At 47.5% G+C, this 15,361-nt stretch overlaps 2 protein-coding genes across 2 annotated transcripts in view; one reads left to right on the plus strand and one right to left on the minus strand.

Annotated features, from left to right (window-relative positions):
• Positions 1-15,361, minus strand: part of RPL37A (ribosomal protein L37a) — a 359,890-nt gene that overhangs the window by 212,377 nt on the left and 132,152 nt on the right. The gene's annotated exons all lie outside the window — the stretch shown is intronic.
• ELL3 (elongation factor for RNA polymerase II 3) overlaps positions 1-15,361 on the plus strand; it is a gene marked incomplete at its 5' end in the record, with an annotated part of 52,291 nt that overhangs the window by 22,360 nt on the left and 14,570 nt on the right. Inside the window, 5 exons of the mRNA XM_075575499.1 lie at positions 2,142-2,269; positions 5,336-5,499; positions 9,774-10,033; positions 13,380-13,504; positions 15,028-15,139. Of these exons, the coding sequence (XP_075431614.1) occupies positions 2,142-2,269; positions 5,336-5,499; positions 9,774-10,033; positions 13,380-13,504; positions 15,028-15,139 (789 nt within the window). The remainder of the gene's footprint in view (positions 1-2,141; positions 2,270-5,335; positions 5,500-9,773; positions 10,034-13,379; positions 13,505-15,027; positions 15,140-15,361) is intronic.

The following is a 15,361-nucleotide window of genomic DNA, read 5'->3' on the forward strand; positions in this document are numbered from 1 at the left end:
AGATAAATAAACTCTACACACACACCTACACACTCACACACATCTACACACCCCTACACACACACCTACACTCACACTCACTCACACACTCTCACACACACTCTCACACACTCACGCACACACTCACGCACACTCACACACATCCCCCCTCCACCCACCACCCCCACTTAACCCTCTCACTGCTGGGGGAGGGGGAATGCATTAACATACATTAAGCCATTTCTCAGCCTTGCATACTCTACCTCTCATCCAGACACTTAGCTGATTATATAACACTGGACTTTACATACATTTATACTATACATTTATACCTATGTCTAAAATACATGATTAACAGATTTACAGATCAGTGACATATCTCACAGAATATGCCATCTATTTTTGCTTTTGCGGAGCCTCGCCTAACTGACTAAACAATTCAGTTGCTGCACTGGTCATATCTGACGGCAGCCATTTTTAATGGCCCCTGAAAAATAGTTATCCTTAACCTCTTTGCTGCCAAGGGGGTCCAGCAATGTCTTGGTGCTAGTCCACTCTTTTATCAGAGTGAAACAAATGAATGTCCTTCTGCATCAAGTTCACGTATGACATGTTCACACATTAGAAAAAGACCTGCATTTTCACTCCATGATTTTCTACTCCATGTGAACTCCGCTGGGGGCTACACCATTCTAATTGTGATCTCCCTTGGGCCCCTCTGTTTACAGATTGAGGGCCCCAGCGGTTTTGCTGCCTAATTGTCGGGTTATCCAGGGCAGCATCTGGATCAGCCCCTGGAGGCGATTCCAAGCCATTTGCAACACTTCTCTTCACACAGCAAGTTCACCTGAGCACCACTCCCTTCTTCTTCTGCGCCGATTGCCCACCGCGGGTGGAGGACGCAGATACCCGCAGCTTGCCGCAAAGACAATCTCCACCATATCCAGGGTTACACTTTCCAGAGAACAACCAGAACTCGGTTTAGCCAACATTATTTTGATCAATGTCCCAGCAACAGAAGAATGTGTATATGTTTGTGTTAGAATGAAAAAAAGCCCTTACCTATCCAGCTTCCCAGCCATGGTTAAATATTAGATCTTATTTGGGATTTCTATCAGCGTAGAGTGGAGTCAGCACCATGAAATGGTCCTTACGTTTCTTCCCAATAGGCCGTTCATCCTTTCCAGTTCCTAAGACATCATAGTATTGCTGTTTCGGAACAACACTAATTGTTAGGCAGCAGCTGCCCAATTCTTATGAGTTGCCTCTATGCTTTTAATACTTGAAATGTTAGCTTACAATTCACTAAATCTTTATTCCTAGAGACATACTGTAGTGGTCTCTGTAACAACGTAGAGGAAAGTGTGTGTAGACGCACCGCTCACTTTTTTGGAGAATAGTTGCCGTATGTAAGAACAGTTTCTTACATCTGATACAATGTTAGACTTGCGTCATATCAGGATTTTATTGGGCAAATAAAAGGCAAAAAGACTGAAGCAGTGAGACACGGAATGTGATACATCTCAATATAATCTGTGCACCATGTAAACCCCCAAACCCCACCAACCCACCACCACCCCAACAACTCCTCCTACTGACTCTCCTCAAGGTGCAAGCTGGGGCAGAGACGCAGAATGTGAGACATCTCATTATAATCTGTGCACCATGTAACTCCCCAACTCCTCCTACTGACTCTCCCCAAGGTGCAAGCTGGGGCAGAGACGCAGAATGTGATACATCTCATTATAATCTGTGCACCATGTAACTCCTCCCCAACTCCTCCTACTGACTCTCCCCAAGGTGCAAGCTGGGGCAGAGACGCAGAATGTGATACATCTCATTATAATCTGTGCACCATGTAACTCCCCCCAACTCCTCCTACTGACTCCCCCCAAACTGCAAGCTGGGGCAGAGACACAGAATGTGATACATCTCATTATAATCTGTGCACCATGTATCTCCTCCCCAACTCCTCCTACTGACTCTCCCCAAGGTGCAAACTGGGGCAGATGGGGCAAAATGGGGTTGAAAATGCTCCGGTCTTGTTCCAAAATTGCCTGGATACATAGACCGCATAAAATTTGGCATCCTTGTCTTAAACTGTGTATTTCTTTCCCTTCATGTTTTTGATTAATGTCTGCTTTCATTTTTATCATCAACAGTACATCAAGATTCCCTCTCCCACCTCCGGCTCCGATGATAGAGTTCGAATCTTTGCTTTCTACCTTTCCCGGGAGAGTAAAGATAAACCCCAGTCAAGTTTCGAGTGCATCAGACAGGGTGCATCTTGGTGAGCAGACACTCCGCCCCCCCCTCTCCGAAGCTTGATGAGGAATTCAGGAACCGTTTTAGCAGCATAAGGATTCCAATCCGTTTCATTGCCAGAGGGCTGGGCAAGGCATTGCTTGGCCCCTCTGGCGGTGAAAGGGTAAAATGTCACCTTTGTTCCCCGTTGGGACTTTTAGAATCGAAGTCCATGAATCTCCACCCACCGCTGCTAGAATCCCCCGTGGAAATATCACAGCATACTTTCTCAAGCATAAGGGAAACAGGGAGACGCAATGTCCTGTCTCATGTTGTTAAGATGAGCAGAGCTTTGCGAGCATACAGCACCTATCGTTTCAGGTGACAATTGATACATATATACAGTGCTTTTTTTTGTACTAGAATAGGTGCCGGTACCCGGCTCCTAACCTCCTGCTGCTCTTCATCTCCGTCCCGTTGTCGTGACACCACGTTGCCATGGTGATGCGTCGTTTGAAGATGATGCCACCGGAGATGAGGAGCAGGAGGAGAAGGTTAGAGTAAAAAGTACCGGTACGTACCATCACAAAGAAGCCCTGAATATATATATATATAATATGTCTATATTAGGGGTGGCCAAGTCCAGTTTTCAAGGGCCACTAACAGGTCAGGTTTTAAGGATATCCCTGCTTCAGCACAGGTGGCTCAATCAATGACTCAGTCAGTATGTCTGAGCCACTGATTAGGCCACCTATGCTGAAGCAGGTATATCCTGGAAACCTGACCTGTTGGTGCCCTTGAGGACTGGAGTTGGCCACCCCTTGTCTATATATTGAAGGGAGGGAGTAAATTGGCAGTAGAGAAAGTGTAATGGGGGGAGTGGGTGATATAGGGGGGGGGAGTTGGTGATATTAGGGGGAGAGTGACACGTTGGGGTGGGGAGGGGAGGGTGACCCGGAGAGAGTGACATGAGGGGAAGACATATGGGTGACATGCGGGAGAGAGGGTGTTATTGGGGAGCAGAGTAGCATGGGATGGAAAGCGATGAGTGACATATGGGGGGAAAAGTGATATATGGGTGACATGGGGAGAAAGGGTGTTAATGGGGGAGGGAGGGTGGCATGGAGGATAAGATGATGAGAGGGAAGGGAGTAACAGGGGGGCTTTGCTTTTCTCGGTGTACAGGTAGCGGAGACATTGCAGGCACATGGCGGAGCTTCACCGCGCTCCCTCAGGTCAGCGTGCTGGTGAATACTGTCCAGTTCCTCTGGGATCGAGTGATTAGCACAGGAGAGAAACAGGGCAGTATGTATCAGCGCACTGTCATTAAACAGCTGAGGCAGCACGTGGAGAAATCCCCAAACCGCGTCTGCGGAGAGAGAGGGTGAACGGAGAGAGAGGGTGAGCAGGAAGCCCACCCCATGCTAAACCCACCTGGGATTCCCCCGGGTTCCTGGCGGCCAGTCCGACCCTGTGTTCACACGGGGAGGGGGACGGTTGGCGCACGCTGATAAAATGGCGGCGCACTGGCGCTCACACGCACATTTTACAGGACACATTGGCCAAGAGATGACATCGCTCCATTTGCTACCTACCCCCGAGGGTTCCTGGTGTGTGGGATTCTCAGCGCAGTGTAGGCTGTATTATTACATGTGTGCGTTTAACCTTCGGAATATGGAAGGGGCAGCGCTAAAGGGCGAAACATTTTTATTTTGTAATAATTTATTAGTGTTACTAGCTTCATTAAAAAAATCCAGTCCCCCTTAAACTGCCCTTATTTGTACTCTGTGAAGAAAGAGAAATACGCTTTGTATTTCTCTGGGAACACAAATTCGCAGTATAAGCTGCTTTTTTTTATTTTTTATTTTTATTATCTGTTTGACTAATATGCCCATAATGGCTTTGCAAACAAAGAACAGAGCCGAAAGGGCAAATGTTCCTGTGTCTTTGATGACTGCAAATAGTGTTATCACCAAAAGAGAGTAGGTAATGCTTGTAAAAACTCTCCAAAGCATTTGTTCATCATTTAAAATGTGTAAATAGGGTATTTTAAACCCAGAATGAATATTTAACCTGTTGTACATACCACTGCCCTTAGGAGGTCACTTTTTCCCTAGGATTAACCCTATAGAGGAGCAGCAAACCCCTAAAAAAGAAAACGTGTTCTTTATTTTTACCTTAACTGATCTGGGGGGGTGGGGGGGTTCCAGGATGGGAACCAACTGTGGTGCTCCAGATACCCAACCCCATGTTGCGGGTAAAATCGCTTCTTTTTTTGGTACCTTCTTGCAAAACTACCACAAGGGCTGCCCGGGTCACCCAATACAAAGTGTCACAACATATTTGTACTTGTTTTTTTTCCCCAGGCCAACCCAGATTCCCCTCTGAGGCCAATATTCTCATCTGGGAGTTTTATGAGTTAATGTAGTGCAGGGGTGGCGAACTCCAGTCTTTAAGGGCCATCCACAGGTCAGGTTTTCAGGATATTCCTGCTTCAGCACAGGTTGCTCAATCAGTCCCAGCTTCAGCATTGGTGGCTCAATCAGCAGCCACAGCACAGGTGGTTCAATCAGCCCCAGCTTCCACACAGGTGACTCATTCAGTGGCTCAGTCTTTGACTGAGCCACCTGTGCTGAAGCAGAGAGATACTGAAAACCTGACCTGTTGGTGGCCTTTGAGGACCGGAGCTGGCCACCCCTGATTTAATGGCTACTGCAGGTCTACCTGGAAACAGGTGCAGCACTGTCAAACTCCATGGGACACCCTACTTCCTCCCCCCCCCCCCCCCAAGCCTCAGAGATAATAATAAATACCCCTCCCCCCCACCAAAAAAACCTCAATCCTTAGATTGCTGCTCTAATGTAAACAAACAAAAACTGCCGTGTGAACCCAGACCTTGATATTAGATTGCCAACCCAAAGGAATGAGGCTCCTGACTTCAGATTATTGAGCTGAGGGGCAGGGGAAGATGAGCGACTCTTAAATGACTATGAGCTCTATAATAGTACCTTAGTATGAGTTACCATGCAGAGTTGCAGAGCAGGTGCATGCAGTATGACCCCGAGCGTTCCTGCCAGCCAACCACTCCAACGTTCTCTGCCCCGTGTTCTAGGTCAGGAGAGAAGCAGTTGACCTGCGTTGGCAGCATTCAGGACAAGATCACCGTGTGTGCCACGGATGAGTCCTACCAGTTGACCCGTGACCGGATGTCCCAGGTGGAGAAAGAGACCTGGAGTAGGACGGCCATTGAGATCAAACCTGGAGCATCATATCGAAGTAAGGACGGATGATAAGACGTATCGGCATCACAATGGTGGGCCAGGGCATTTATGGATGTCTTTATATTGCGCCCACAGTGTACTCGGCGCTTTACAAAGACAATACAGTACAGGGAATTCTAATAGGAAAGAAAAACCCTGTCCCGGAGAGCTTACAATCTATGTGCTATGTTGGGAGACTTACAGAGACAGCGGGTGAGACAGTAAGTGCAGTAGATGGCAGGGGCTTGGCCACTGTGGTTGGTAGGAGTGACGGGTTAACACCGTTAGCGGGGAAAGAGGTGGCAGGGAGGCGTGGGCGAGAGCAGGTTTATATGGCTGGGTCCAGGATTAGGAGAGATATTCCCAGCAGCTAGAGAGGGAGGAGAAGACTGAGCCACCTGTGCTGAAGCTGAGACTAATTGAGCCACCTGTGCTGAAGCAGGGATATCCTGAAAACCTGACCTGTTGGTGGCCCTTGAGAACTGGAGTTGGCCTCTCCAGGACTAGGTGGTCAGATGTTTTTTCAAAATTTACATATGATCCATGCACATAAAAAAAATAATTCAGAAGCCCAGAGATGACATTTAAAATGATCTAATATTATTCTTTAAATATATATATATATATATATATATATATATATATATATATATATATATATCTCAGATGAAGTAATGGGATTTTGTTTTCTTTTATAAGTCAGGTTGTTGTTTGTTTGCCCGTTTTACAGCCAGGAGACTTTAATATGTAACCCTTATAGGCTACCAGTTTATTTTTCATTTGTGAGGTCTCGTACGCTCATGCATCAGGTACACCTCCTGCAAGATGCATTTCCATGCGGCTCATTACGACGTGTCACTACTATAGAATATAGGGACACACCAGATGGGTTGTTATGAAAAGACAGTATACCACTATGTCATCTTTCCAATGTAACTGGCCACTAGGGAGATAATAGGAGGAGGATATGTACTGTGTAGAATTAACAACATACAGCAGTGTTTTTCAACCGTAGTTCTTAGGACCCCTTGGGTTCCCCGGGCACCCCTTAAGGGTTCCCTGTCATTTTCAGGTAATTTAGAAATTGTTCCCAATACAGAAGAATAGACAATCCATCTGATCTCAGGCGCGCTATTAGAGAGGGTTGGGGTTCCTTACAATGCATCTGATCTCAGGCACGCTATTAGAGAGGGTTGGGGTTCCTTACAATGCATCTGATCTCAGGCACGCTATTAGAGAGGGTTGGGGTTCCTTACAATGCATCTGATCTCAGACGCGCTATTAGAGAGGGTTGGGGTTCCTTACAATGCATCTGATCTCAGACGCGCTATTAGAGAGGGTTGGGGTTTCTTACAATGCATCTGATATCAGACGCACTATTAGAGAGGGTTGGGGTTCCTTACAATGCATCTGATCTCAGATGCGCTATTAGAGAGGGTTGGGGTTCCTTACAATGCATCTGATCTCAGACGCACTATTAGGGAGGGTTGGGGTTCCTTACAACGCATCTGATCTCAGACGCGCTATTAGAGAGGGTTGGGTTTCCTTACAATGCATCTGATCTCAGACGCGTTATTAGAGAGGGTTGGGGTTCCTTACAATGCATCAGCTCTCAGACGCGCTATTAGAGACGTTTGGAGTTTTTCAGAATTTCACAAAGGGTTCCTTAACCAAAATAAATGTTGGAAACCCTGCCATACAGCATATAGATCGTTTAAAGCAGCATGAAAGCAATGGATTAAATTCTGTAATGCTACAAAATTGCCCGTTTGTGTGTGGTGCCTAAATCATTGGTTACATTTTTATTTTAATAATAATAATAATAATAATTTGTAAACTGTACCTACATTTGTAAACTGTACCCACATTTGTTAATATGCATTAAATAAATAATAGAAGTGGTATGTATTGTATGACACAGATGTGAAGTGATAAGTATTTGTGTTTGCTATAGGGGCAGTGTGTGCTTTTGGGATTATAGTGCATATGGTGTGTGCATGTTTACATTAAGGTCTGTGTGTGTCTGCTCCCCGTCCCACCGATGATTCATTTATGAGTGAGCCATCAAGACATATGTTCAGTGTGTCCTGCAGCCTTCACCTTCACTGAAGGATTTACTGTCATTTGGCTGGGCTAAAACTTCATGTTATTTGTTGGAGGAGATTAGCTGCAGGCTGGTTCGAATAAAGATGTGCGTAGGATGTAACCGCTGACATAAAGGATTTCCCAGAACCTTGTTTTAGGGGAGGGGGGGAAGAGATGAGATTGGGGTATTAGCTGGTGATGGATCTGTGCTGTTTGAAGGCGCAGTGACGCATCGCTCAATTTTATCAGGAAACCATCTATCTGCACTCATCCTTCCTCTCCCCGCATCAAGGCCTCACTCGTTGGGCACCTGAAAGCCGGAGATTTAAGCATATTGACTTAATGGCAGCTTTCAGCTAATTGAGGTTGCGGTCAGCTGCTTCCGAACATATTGAATCCGACCCTATCTCTTGTTATTTCCAATGGACTGGCTTGTATGAAAAGTGTCACAGTGATTCGGTCCCCAAGGCCCCCCAACAGGTCAGGTTTTCAGGAATATCTCTGCTTCAGCACAGGTGGCTCGAGGTCGACGACTGAGCCACTGATTGAGCCACCTGTGCTGAAGCTGGGACTGATTGAGCCACCTGTGCTGAAGCAGGGATATCCTGAAAACCTGACCTGTTGGAAGTACTTGAGGACCAGGGTTGGGAAACACTGAACTATGACATTGAAACAGTTAAAATAAAAGCATGGGTGGCGAACTACTGTGGAACGCCCAAAATATATCCGCCAACCCTACAATTGTTCAACAAGTCTGCAATGGAAACTCTGTGCCCATTTGTCCACCTCTAGGATGCAGGGTTTGAAGAATGTCAGACTTTCGGTGCTGGTGATAATTTAGGCATCTCTGCCGAATTCACATAAAATGTCACTTGTCATTAAATGATATGTTTCGTGCGTAGATATTATGCAGCGTAAGATTCCCCCATGCCGTGTGTTATGATGGGCAGTGCTGCGTCACCTGGCACCCAAGCGTGTTATTGAGTGCCGGTCCTGCAGGTTCTGTAGGTGCTCTCGTCCTCAGAGGGGTGTCTCGCTTGTGCTGCCTACATTGGGGGGGGGAGGTTAGCAGAATTACAGCTGCTTTCTGAGAATTAGCTAACGAGCCTCTAGCTGGCAGAGAATCCTCTCGCCTCCACCGATTTACTAATTACTCTTTCAATGCCCAATTATAGCTTGTTTTTCCCTTTTAACTGTATTCTTCTTTTTTTGATGCTGGCTATTTTCAACATACCCCTTTACGACATGGGTAATAAAATGTAAAAAAAACCAACGAATTTGAACCCAATTCCTTCCGACGCTTCTGCAACGTGTTGGGTATATTTCTGCCGAGGGTGGCAACGCAGAGGTTAACATGCAGGGTAAAGGGGGCGGGGGAGATGGGTGTGAACAATAAGCATTGAATAGAGACCCCTGGTATTATTAATCTGCCCTAATGCAGAGTGCAGTATAAGAAGGGGGAGGGAGAGTGTATGAGCAAACAGAACTGGTATGGCAGGTCTGGATTGTTCCCATGAAGAGCAGAAAAGAAGCACAGTGTTGGATCAGGATGAGCTTTGCCTGGGGTTGGGCTATGACATGCACTGGCTGGTGACAGTGTGAAAGGGAGAGTGTACAGTAAGTGAAAACAAAATCTCAACAAGGCCTCTTTGTACTGCTGCAGTCAGCACTGGGCCTCAGAGAGTGACATGGTCCATATCCTGGGAGCAATGGTCAAACCACATATGCAGTGCAGGCACCGTCCAGCTAGGGTTGCCTGGTGTCCAGTATTGAACTGGACTGTCCTGTATTTGGACACGCTGTCCAGTAAAAAATGGGAGGTAATGCTTGACATTTATGTGTATACCGGTATTACCTCTCTGGACATAGTGACCTGACCGGCTTGGGGGGCCGCAGGATTTCCCTGAGCAGGGAGAGAGCAGGGCTGTTGCTAGGGGACTGGGCAGCTTCCTCCATCCTGATTGGCTGCTGCTGGGTAATGCAGCCAATCAGGAGGAGGTGGCAGGAGCCCGGGGGTGGGGCCAAGGGGAGGAGGAAACAGCATGGAGCGGTGAGAGGGGTGTATGTGTCTCGAACACGTCGCAGCTTTCATCATTGTGTCCAGTATTTTTGGAGAAGCCGTCTGGCAACCCTACTTCCAGCACTGAAATGATGAGGGAATTTACATAATGTTCTAATCTATGATTGAATGACTTGTTATTTCAGGTAAATGTGTTAAGGTCCCCAATAAGAACAGCATGGAGCTCAGCAAAGAGGGCTCCCCTTGCAGTCGCCGTCCACCTGTATTTTTGACGCCAGCGGCCAAGAAATGTTCGCGAGTCGGCGTGGAGCAGAGACCGCTGCAGGAATGGCTGGTTCACCTTTTGGCCTTGAAGCCTCACCGTGTGCAGGACGTCGTTCTGCGACTGGAAAGAGCCAACGTCCACTCCAAGGAGCAGACGGAAGTGTTGTCCACCCTGGAGATGGTGTGTATATCCGTCCCGGGGTGCTAAACCCTTTTAGAGTCAGGGACGCGTTGCTCTGTGGTGTATGAGATGGGGACAATATTCACATATATTCAGGAATTTGCATAACATCAGAAAATTACAAAACAAAAAAATCTAATTCACAAAAGAACATCAAGGGCCAAAAGTCCACTCCGTGATTAAAATTCACTGAATATTATCTTCATTTATATAGACGTTAAACTGAACACAAGTGAGTCAGCACTTTATGTAGTGTTGTATCGGTAACATTTTAGGTGATTTCCAACCAATTAAGGCTTTTGTAAACAAAAAAATGTGTAATATGTTCTCATCTCGAGTTGAAGGAAGGTTATCATTTTGTATAACATATAGGTTTTGTAATGTTAAACAAAATGACTTCTATATTAGGGGAACTGTACACAATAAAATCTGAAAGAAAATTCTTCTCAGGAGCCGGGAGGTGGCCATCTTGGATTGATGATGTCATTGATGACAATGCAAGACTGAGGTCTATTGTTTCCTCCCTCTGACCTCTGCTTCTTCTAGAACAGCACAAAGCTGTCCATTCTCTGCTCCCCCATCTTCTAGTTCCCGTGATATTCTCCCCAGCAGCGAGGAAAGCACAGATGTGTGCAGTCCAAGAAGAAGCTGGTGCCAGGGTGCATCTCAACACACTTCAGCCTTCTAGTGTCATAAATGACATCACAAATCCAATATGGCTGCCCCCCTGACTCTGGAGAAGTAAATATACCTCTAGGGAATCAGTGGCGTAGATGCAGCTCAGCCATGTAGCAGCACTTCATGTAGCACTTACACTGGCGACACACTTTATTCGAGCTTGGCTAGTCCCACGAATTCGGGTATACCCGGGTGTATTGAGGTTTGTGACTGTTTTCTGCCCGAGTGCATTGAGGTATTTTCCAGGCAGGGATTGAAGCATTTTATTCCCGCTGGCGGCAATACTGCACAGTATATATATATACACTGCATTACAATTCATGAATTTATGCCATCTGGTAGACACGCGAAGCATTGCAGCCTATTAAATCCTAATCATCCTCATTTAACAGATCAGCCGCCCATCAGCCAGGCATGAACCCAGGCTGGGAAGGCAAATGCAACGGGGCTTGTCAGAGGTGAGGAGCGGCGCATTCCAGGTATCTGCCAGGTACATACCGGGTATTTGCTCGAATAAAGTGTGTCGGTGCAGTATAATGGGCTCTGTAAGTCTTTGTTTGTGACGTTTCAGAGAGAGAGAAAAAAATCTTCTCCTCCTTCCTTCCTGGTAGTATTCTTACCTAGAACGGGCCTTTCCTAAATATAGAGCAATTTCCATATACAAGGTGGGAAAGAGGCCGCACTATGCTATATTGGTTGCCGCTAAATGTGGAATTCATTACCCATGGAGACTGTGATGGCAGATACAAAAGATATCTTCAAAAAATAGGCTGGACATCTTTTTAGAAAGGAAAGGTATACAGGGACATACCAAATAACACATGGGAAGGATGTTGATCCATGAAGTAATCTGATTGACATTATTTGGAGTCAGGAAAGAATTTATTTTCCCCTTATGAGATATCATTAGATAATGTGTCACTGGGGCTTTTTGTTTGCCTTCCTCTGGATCAAAATACTGTAAGTACGGATATAGGATAAAGTATCGGTCGTCTAAATTTAGGATAGGTTGAACGTGATGGAAATATGTCTTTTTTTTTTTAAACCTAAACCTATCTAACTATGTAATCGGTTATCCGTATTCTTCCCTGGCCCCGGCACACAGGCAATAATTACAACCTCGATTGTGTTAGGGCAGGGCTGGCGGGGTGGCGGTGCCACCGGTGCCACTGCACTGAGCCCTTCGGTTACAGAGGCCCCGCGCTCTTCCCCGCGCTTTTCCCCGCAACAATTAAACCGATTGCCAGGGGAGAGCGCGGGGGCCTCTGTAGCTCTCTTACCTTCTGCCTCGCCATCAACTCCTGCAGTGTCTCTCCTCATGGTGCTGCGATGCCACATGGTGTTGCGTTGCTATGACAACGGGGCGTCACGTGACCGGGCGTCTCGTTGTTGTGACAACAGGACACCCCCGTGGCGCCTTGGTGCCGTGACGGGGTGTGACAGGATGTCACGACACCGAGGAGAAGGTAGGGGGCGCTTCACCAGTTCCCCGCACCGAGCCCCGCAATATCTCCAGCCGGGCCCCGTGTTTGGCGAACATAGATAATGTGAGCACAGAAAAGATGGACGTCAGCAGCAGTGTGACAATGAGCCACTTGCTTATTGTGAAGTTGCCAGGCAGAAGCCTGAGAAAATATTCCAGTATGCAAATCCCAAATTGAACAAAAAGACCAGACGCACCCTTTAATTACTCAACTAACTTGTTTACACTGCGTGTCCTAATTGTACCATGTGGCAATTAATCAAGGACAGTCAGCATTTCAATCCTGGCGTAAACTTATACTGGGTCATTGTGTGTCTAGTGGCATTGAAATGATGAGATTTTGCTTCTTTTTGATGTATGAAATAGAGCAGGGATGGCCAACTGCAGTCCTCAAAGGGCTACCAACAGGTGAGGTTTCCAGGATATCCCTGCTTCAGCAAAGGTGGCTCAATCAGTGGCTCAGTCGAAGTCGAAGACTGAGCCACTGATTGAGCCACCTGTGCTGAAGCTGGGCCTGATTGAGCCACCTGTGCTGAAGCAGGGACTGATTGAGCCACCTGTGCCGAAGCTGGTACTGATTGAGCCACCCGTGCTGAAGCAGGGATATCCTGAAAACCTCATCTGTTGGTGGCCCTTGAGGACCGGTGTTGGCCGCCTCTATACCGGAGGCTCAAGAATCCAACAGGTTTTCTTCTAGATTCCCCAATAAAGATTATTATTACCATGTATTTGTAAAGCGCCACCATATTCCTCAGCGTGGTACAACGGAGGGGGGGGTGGGGGGTGCAAGTACAGAGATCTGATAATGACATTCATAAAGTTACATACAAATACGAATAATCCCAAACATGCCCCAACAGGTACAGAGAGGTAATGAGGGCCTTGCTCGGAAGGATCTCCCAAACACGTGTGATTAAATTCTGCAGGACGCACTCTGGCCTTTATCTCGCTTCCGCGCTGTCTTTACACGAAAATCTATTCTTCTTACTATTTGTTCTGCTGCTGTTGATTTTGCGATTTTAGCCGGCAAACAATCTTGTATGTTCAGCAGTTCACATGCTGGAGACGCCGTTTTAGCAGGAACATCACGGTAACTTATCCAATATTCTTCATGATATTCTGCATGGCCCGTAGCCAGCCTGGGCGCTTTGTGCTGTACAGTGATAACATTTACAATCATCTTAGGTGGGACAATTGAAACCCAAGGACGGCAGCTACAGCCTTAGAGAAGAACTTTACAGCCACGTGCAGAAGGAGTGGATGGGATATACCGCCGAGGAGAAGCAGCACATAGCAGGGATTCTCTCCAGGTAGGAGGACGGAGGGTTATTATTATTATGGTTTGTTTGTAAAAACGCCAACATATGCCCCAGCGCGGTACAATGGAGGGCACAGATGTTCTGTATCTCCAGCTGGGAGACTCTGATACAGGACAACCATCGGCCCGGAGCCACAACCAGGTGCTGAACGTTCGCACGCTTCAGCGCCTGAAATCAGGGTTGGCCTTAGGCTTTGTGGGGCCCAAGGCGGCATGACGTCACAGCGGGGGCCCCCTGTAAAAAAAAAAAGAAAGAGGGACAGCTAGACGAGGAGCCCTCCGCGGCGGAATGACGTCACGGCGGCATGTGACGTTACGTTGCCATGACAATGCACATCACGCGTCATGTGATGTCACGTTGCCATGGCAATGTGACACTGCAGGAGGTGGTGTGCTGCGTAGAAGGTAAAAGGACACACACACCACCCAGACACCCCCGCACCTACCTGGTCTCCCTCTCCCTCCTCCTGTTGGCGCTGGGACCAACCGGTGGGGGAGAACTGGAGGAGGGGTGGGCCGTGCGCTCCCTTCTCCAGCTCGCACCCTCCCATTGGGTGAAAGTTGGATCGGCACTGATCGGAGGGAGAGGGGAGAGCACGGGGGCCTCTGGTGGCGCGGGGCCCAAGGCAGCCATCTTGCTCACCTTGCCCTATGGCCGGTCCTGCTCTTGTTCATATGAATGGGAGTAAACATGTGCTAAAGCTCCGCCCCATTTCATGTATCTGGGTATCTCCAACACATTGATGGGACACTCTGTGATCTCCAACACATTGATGGGGACCCTCGGTGATCTCCAACACATTGATGGGGACCCTCGGTGATCTCCAACACATTGATGGGGACCCTCGGTGATCTCCAACACATTGATGGGGACCCTCAGGGATCTCCAACACATTGATGGGACCCTCAGTGATCTCCAACACATTGATGGGATCCTCGGTGATCTCCAACACATTGATGGAACCCTCAGGGATCTCCAACACATTGATGGGACCCTCAGGGATCTCCAACACATTGATGGGACCCTCAGTGATCTCCAACACATTGATGGGACCCTCAGGGATCTCCAACACATTGATGGGGACCCTCGGTGATCTCCAACACATTGATGGGACCCTCAGTGATCTCCAACACATTGATGGGACCCTCAGGGATCACCAACACATTGATGGGACCCTCAGTGATCTCCAACACATTGATGGGACCCACAGGGATCTCCAACACATTGATGGGACCCTCAGGGATCTCCAACACATTGATGGGACCCTCAGGGATCTCCAACACATTGATGGGACCCTCACGGAACTCTAACACATTGATGGGACCCTCAGGGATCTCCAACACATTGATGGGACCCTCAGTGATATCCAACACATTGATGGGACACTCTGTGCTCCGTCAGCTCCCATGGCTGTGAGTCTCACGTTTTTCTCACTGGCTTTCTGGAGAATCAGTTCTTATGTTTTCATGTCGCCTTCCTAGACTAATAATTCTTCTTTCATGTCAATGTTGCAGGAAACAACCAAACATTCCCTCCGCGCGGGCCTTTCAGACAACCACTCCGAGTCAACAACAAGGTCCTCCTCCGCCTTCTTACCACAATGCCAGAGCAAAGCCTCCTCACGCAGTAAGCAGTGCTTCTCTCTAATGCAGGAGTGGCCAACTCCTGTTCTCAAGGGCCACCCACAGGTCAGGTTTTCAGGATATCCCAGCTTCAGCACAGATGGCTCAATCAGTGGCTCAGTCGATGAGCCACTGATTGAGCCAACTGTGCTGAAGCCGGGACATCCTGAAAACCTGACATGTTGATGGCCCTTGAGGACTGGAGTTGCCACGCCTGCTCTAATGT

Source organism: Ascaphus truei, chromosome 18 (assembly GCF_040206685.1).
Source record: "Ascaphus truei isolate aAscTru1 chromosome 18, aAscTru1.hap1, whole genome shotgun sequence".
Taxonomy (NCBI): domain Eukaryota; kingdom Metazoa; phylum Chordata; class Amphibia; order Anura; family Ascaphidae; genus Ascaphus; species Ascaphus truei.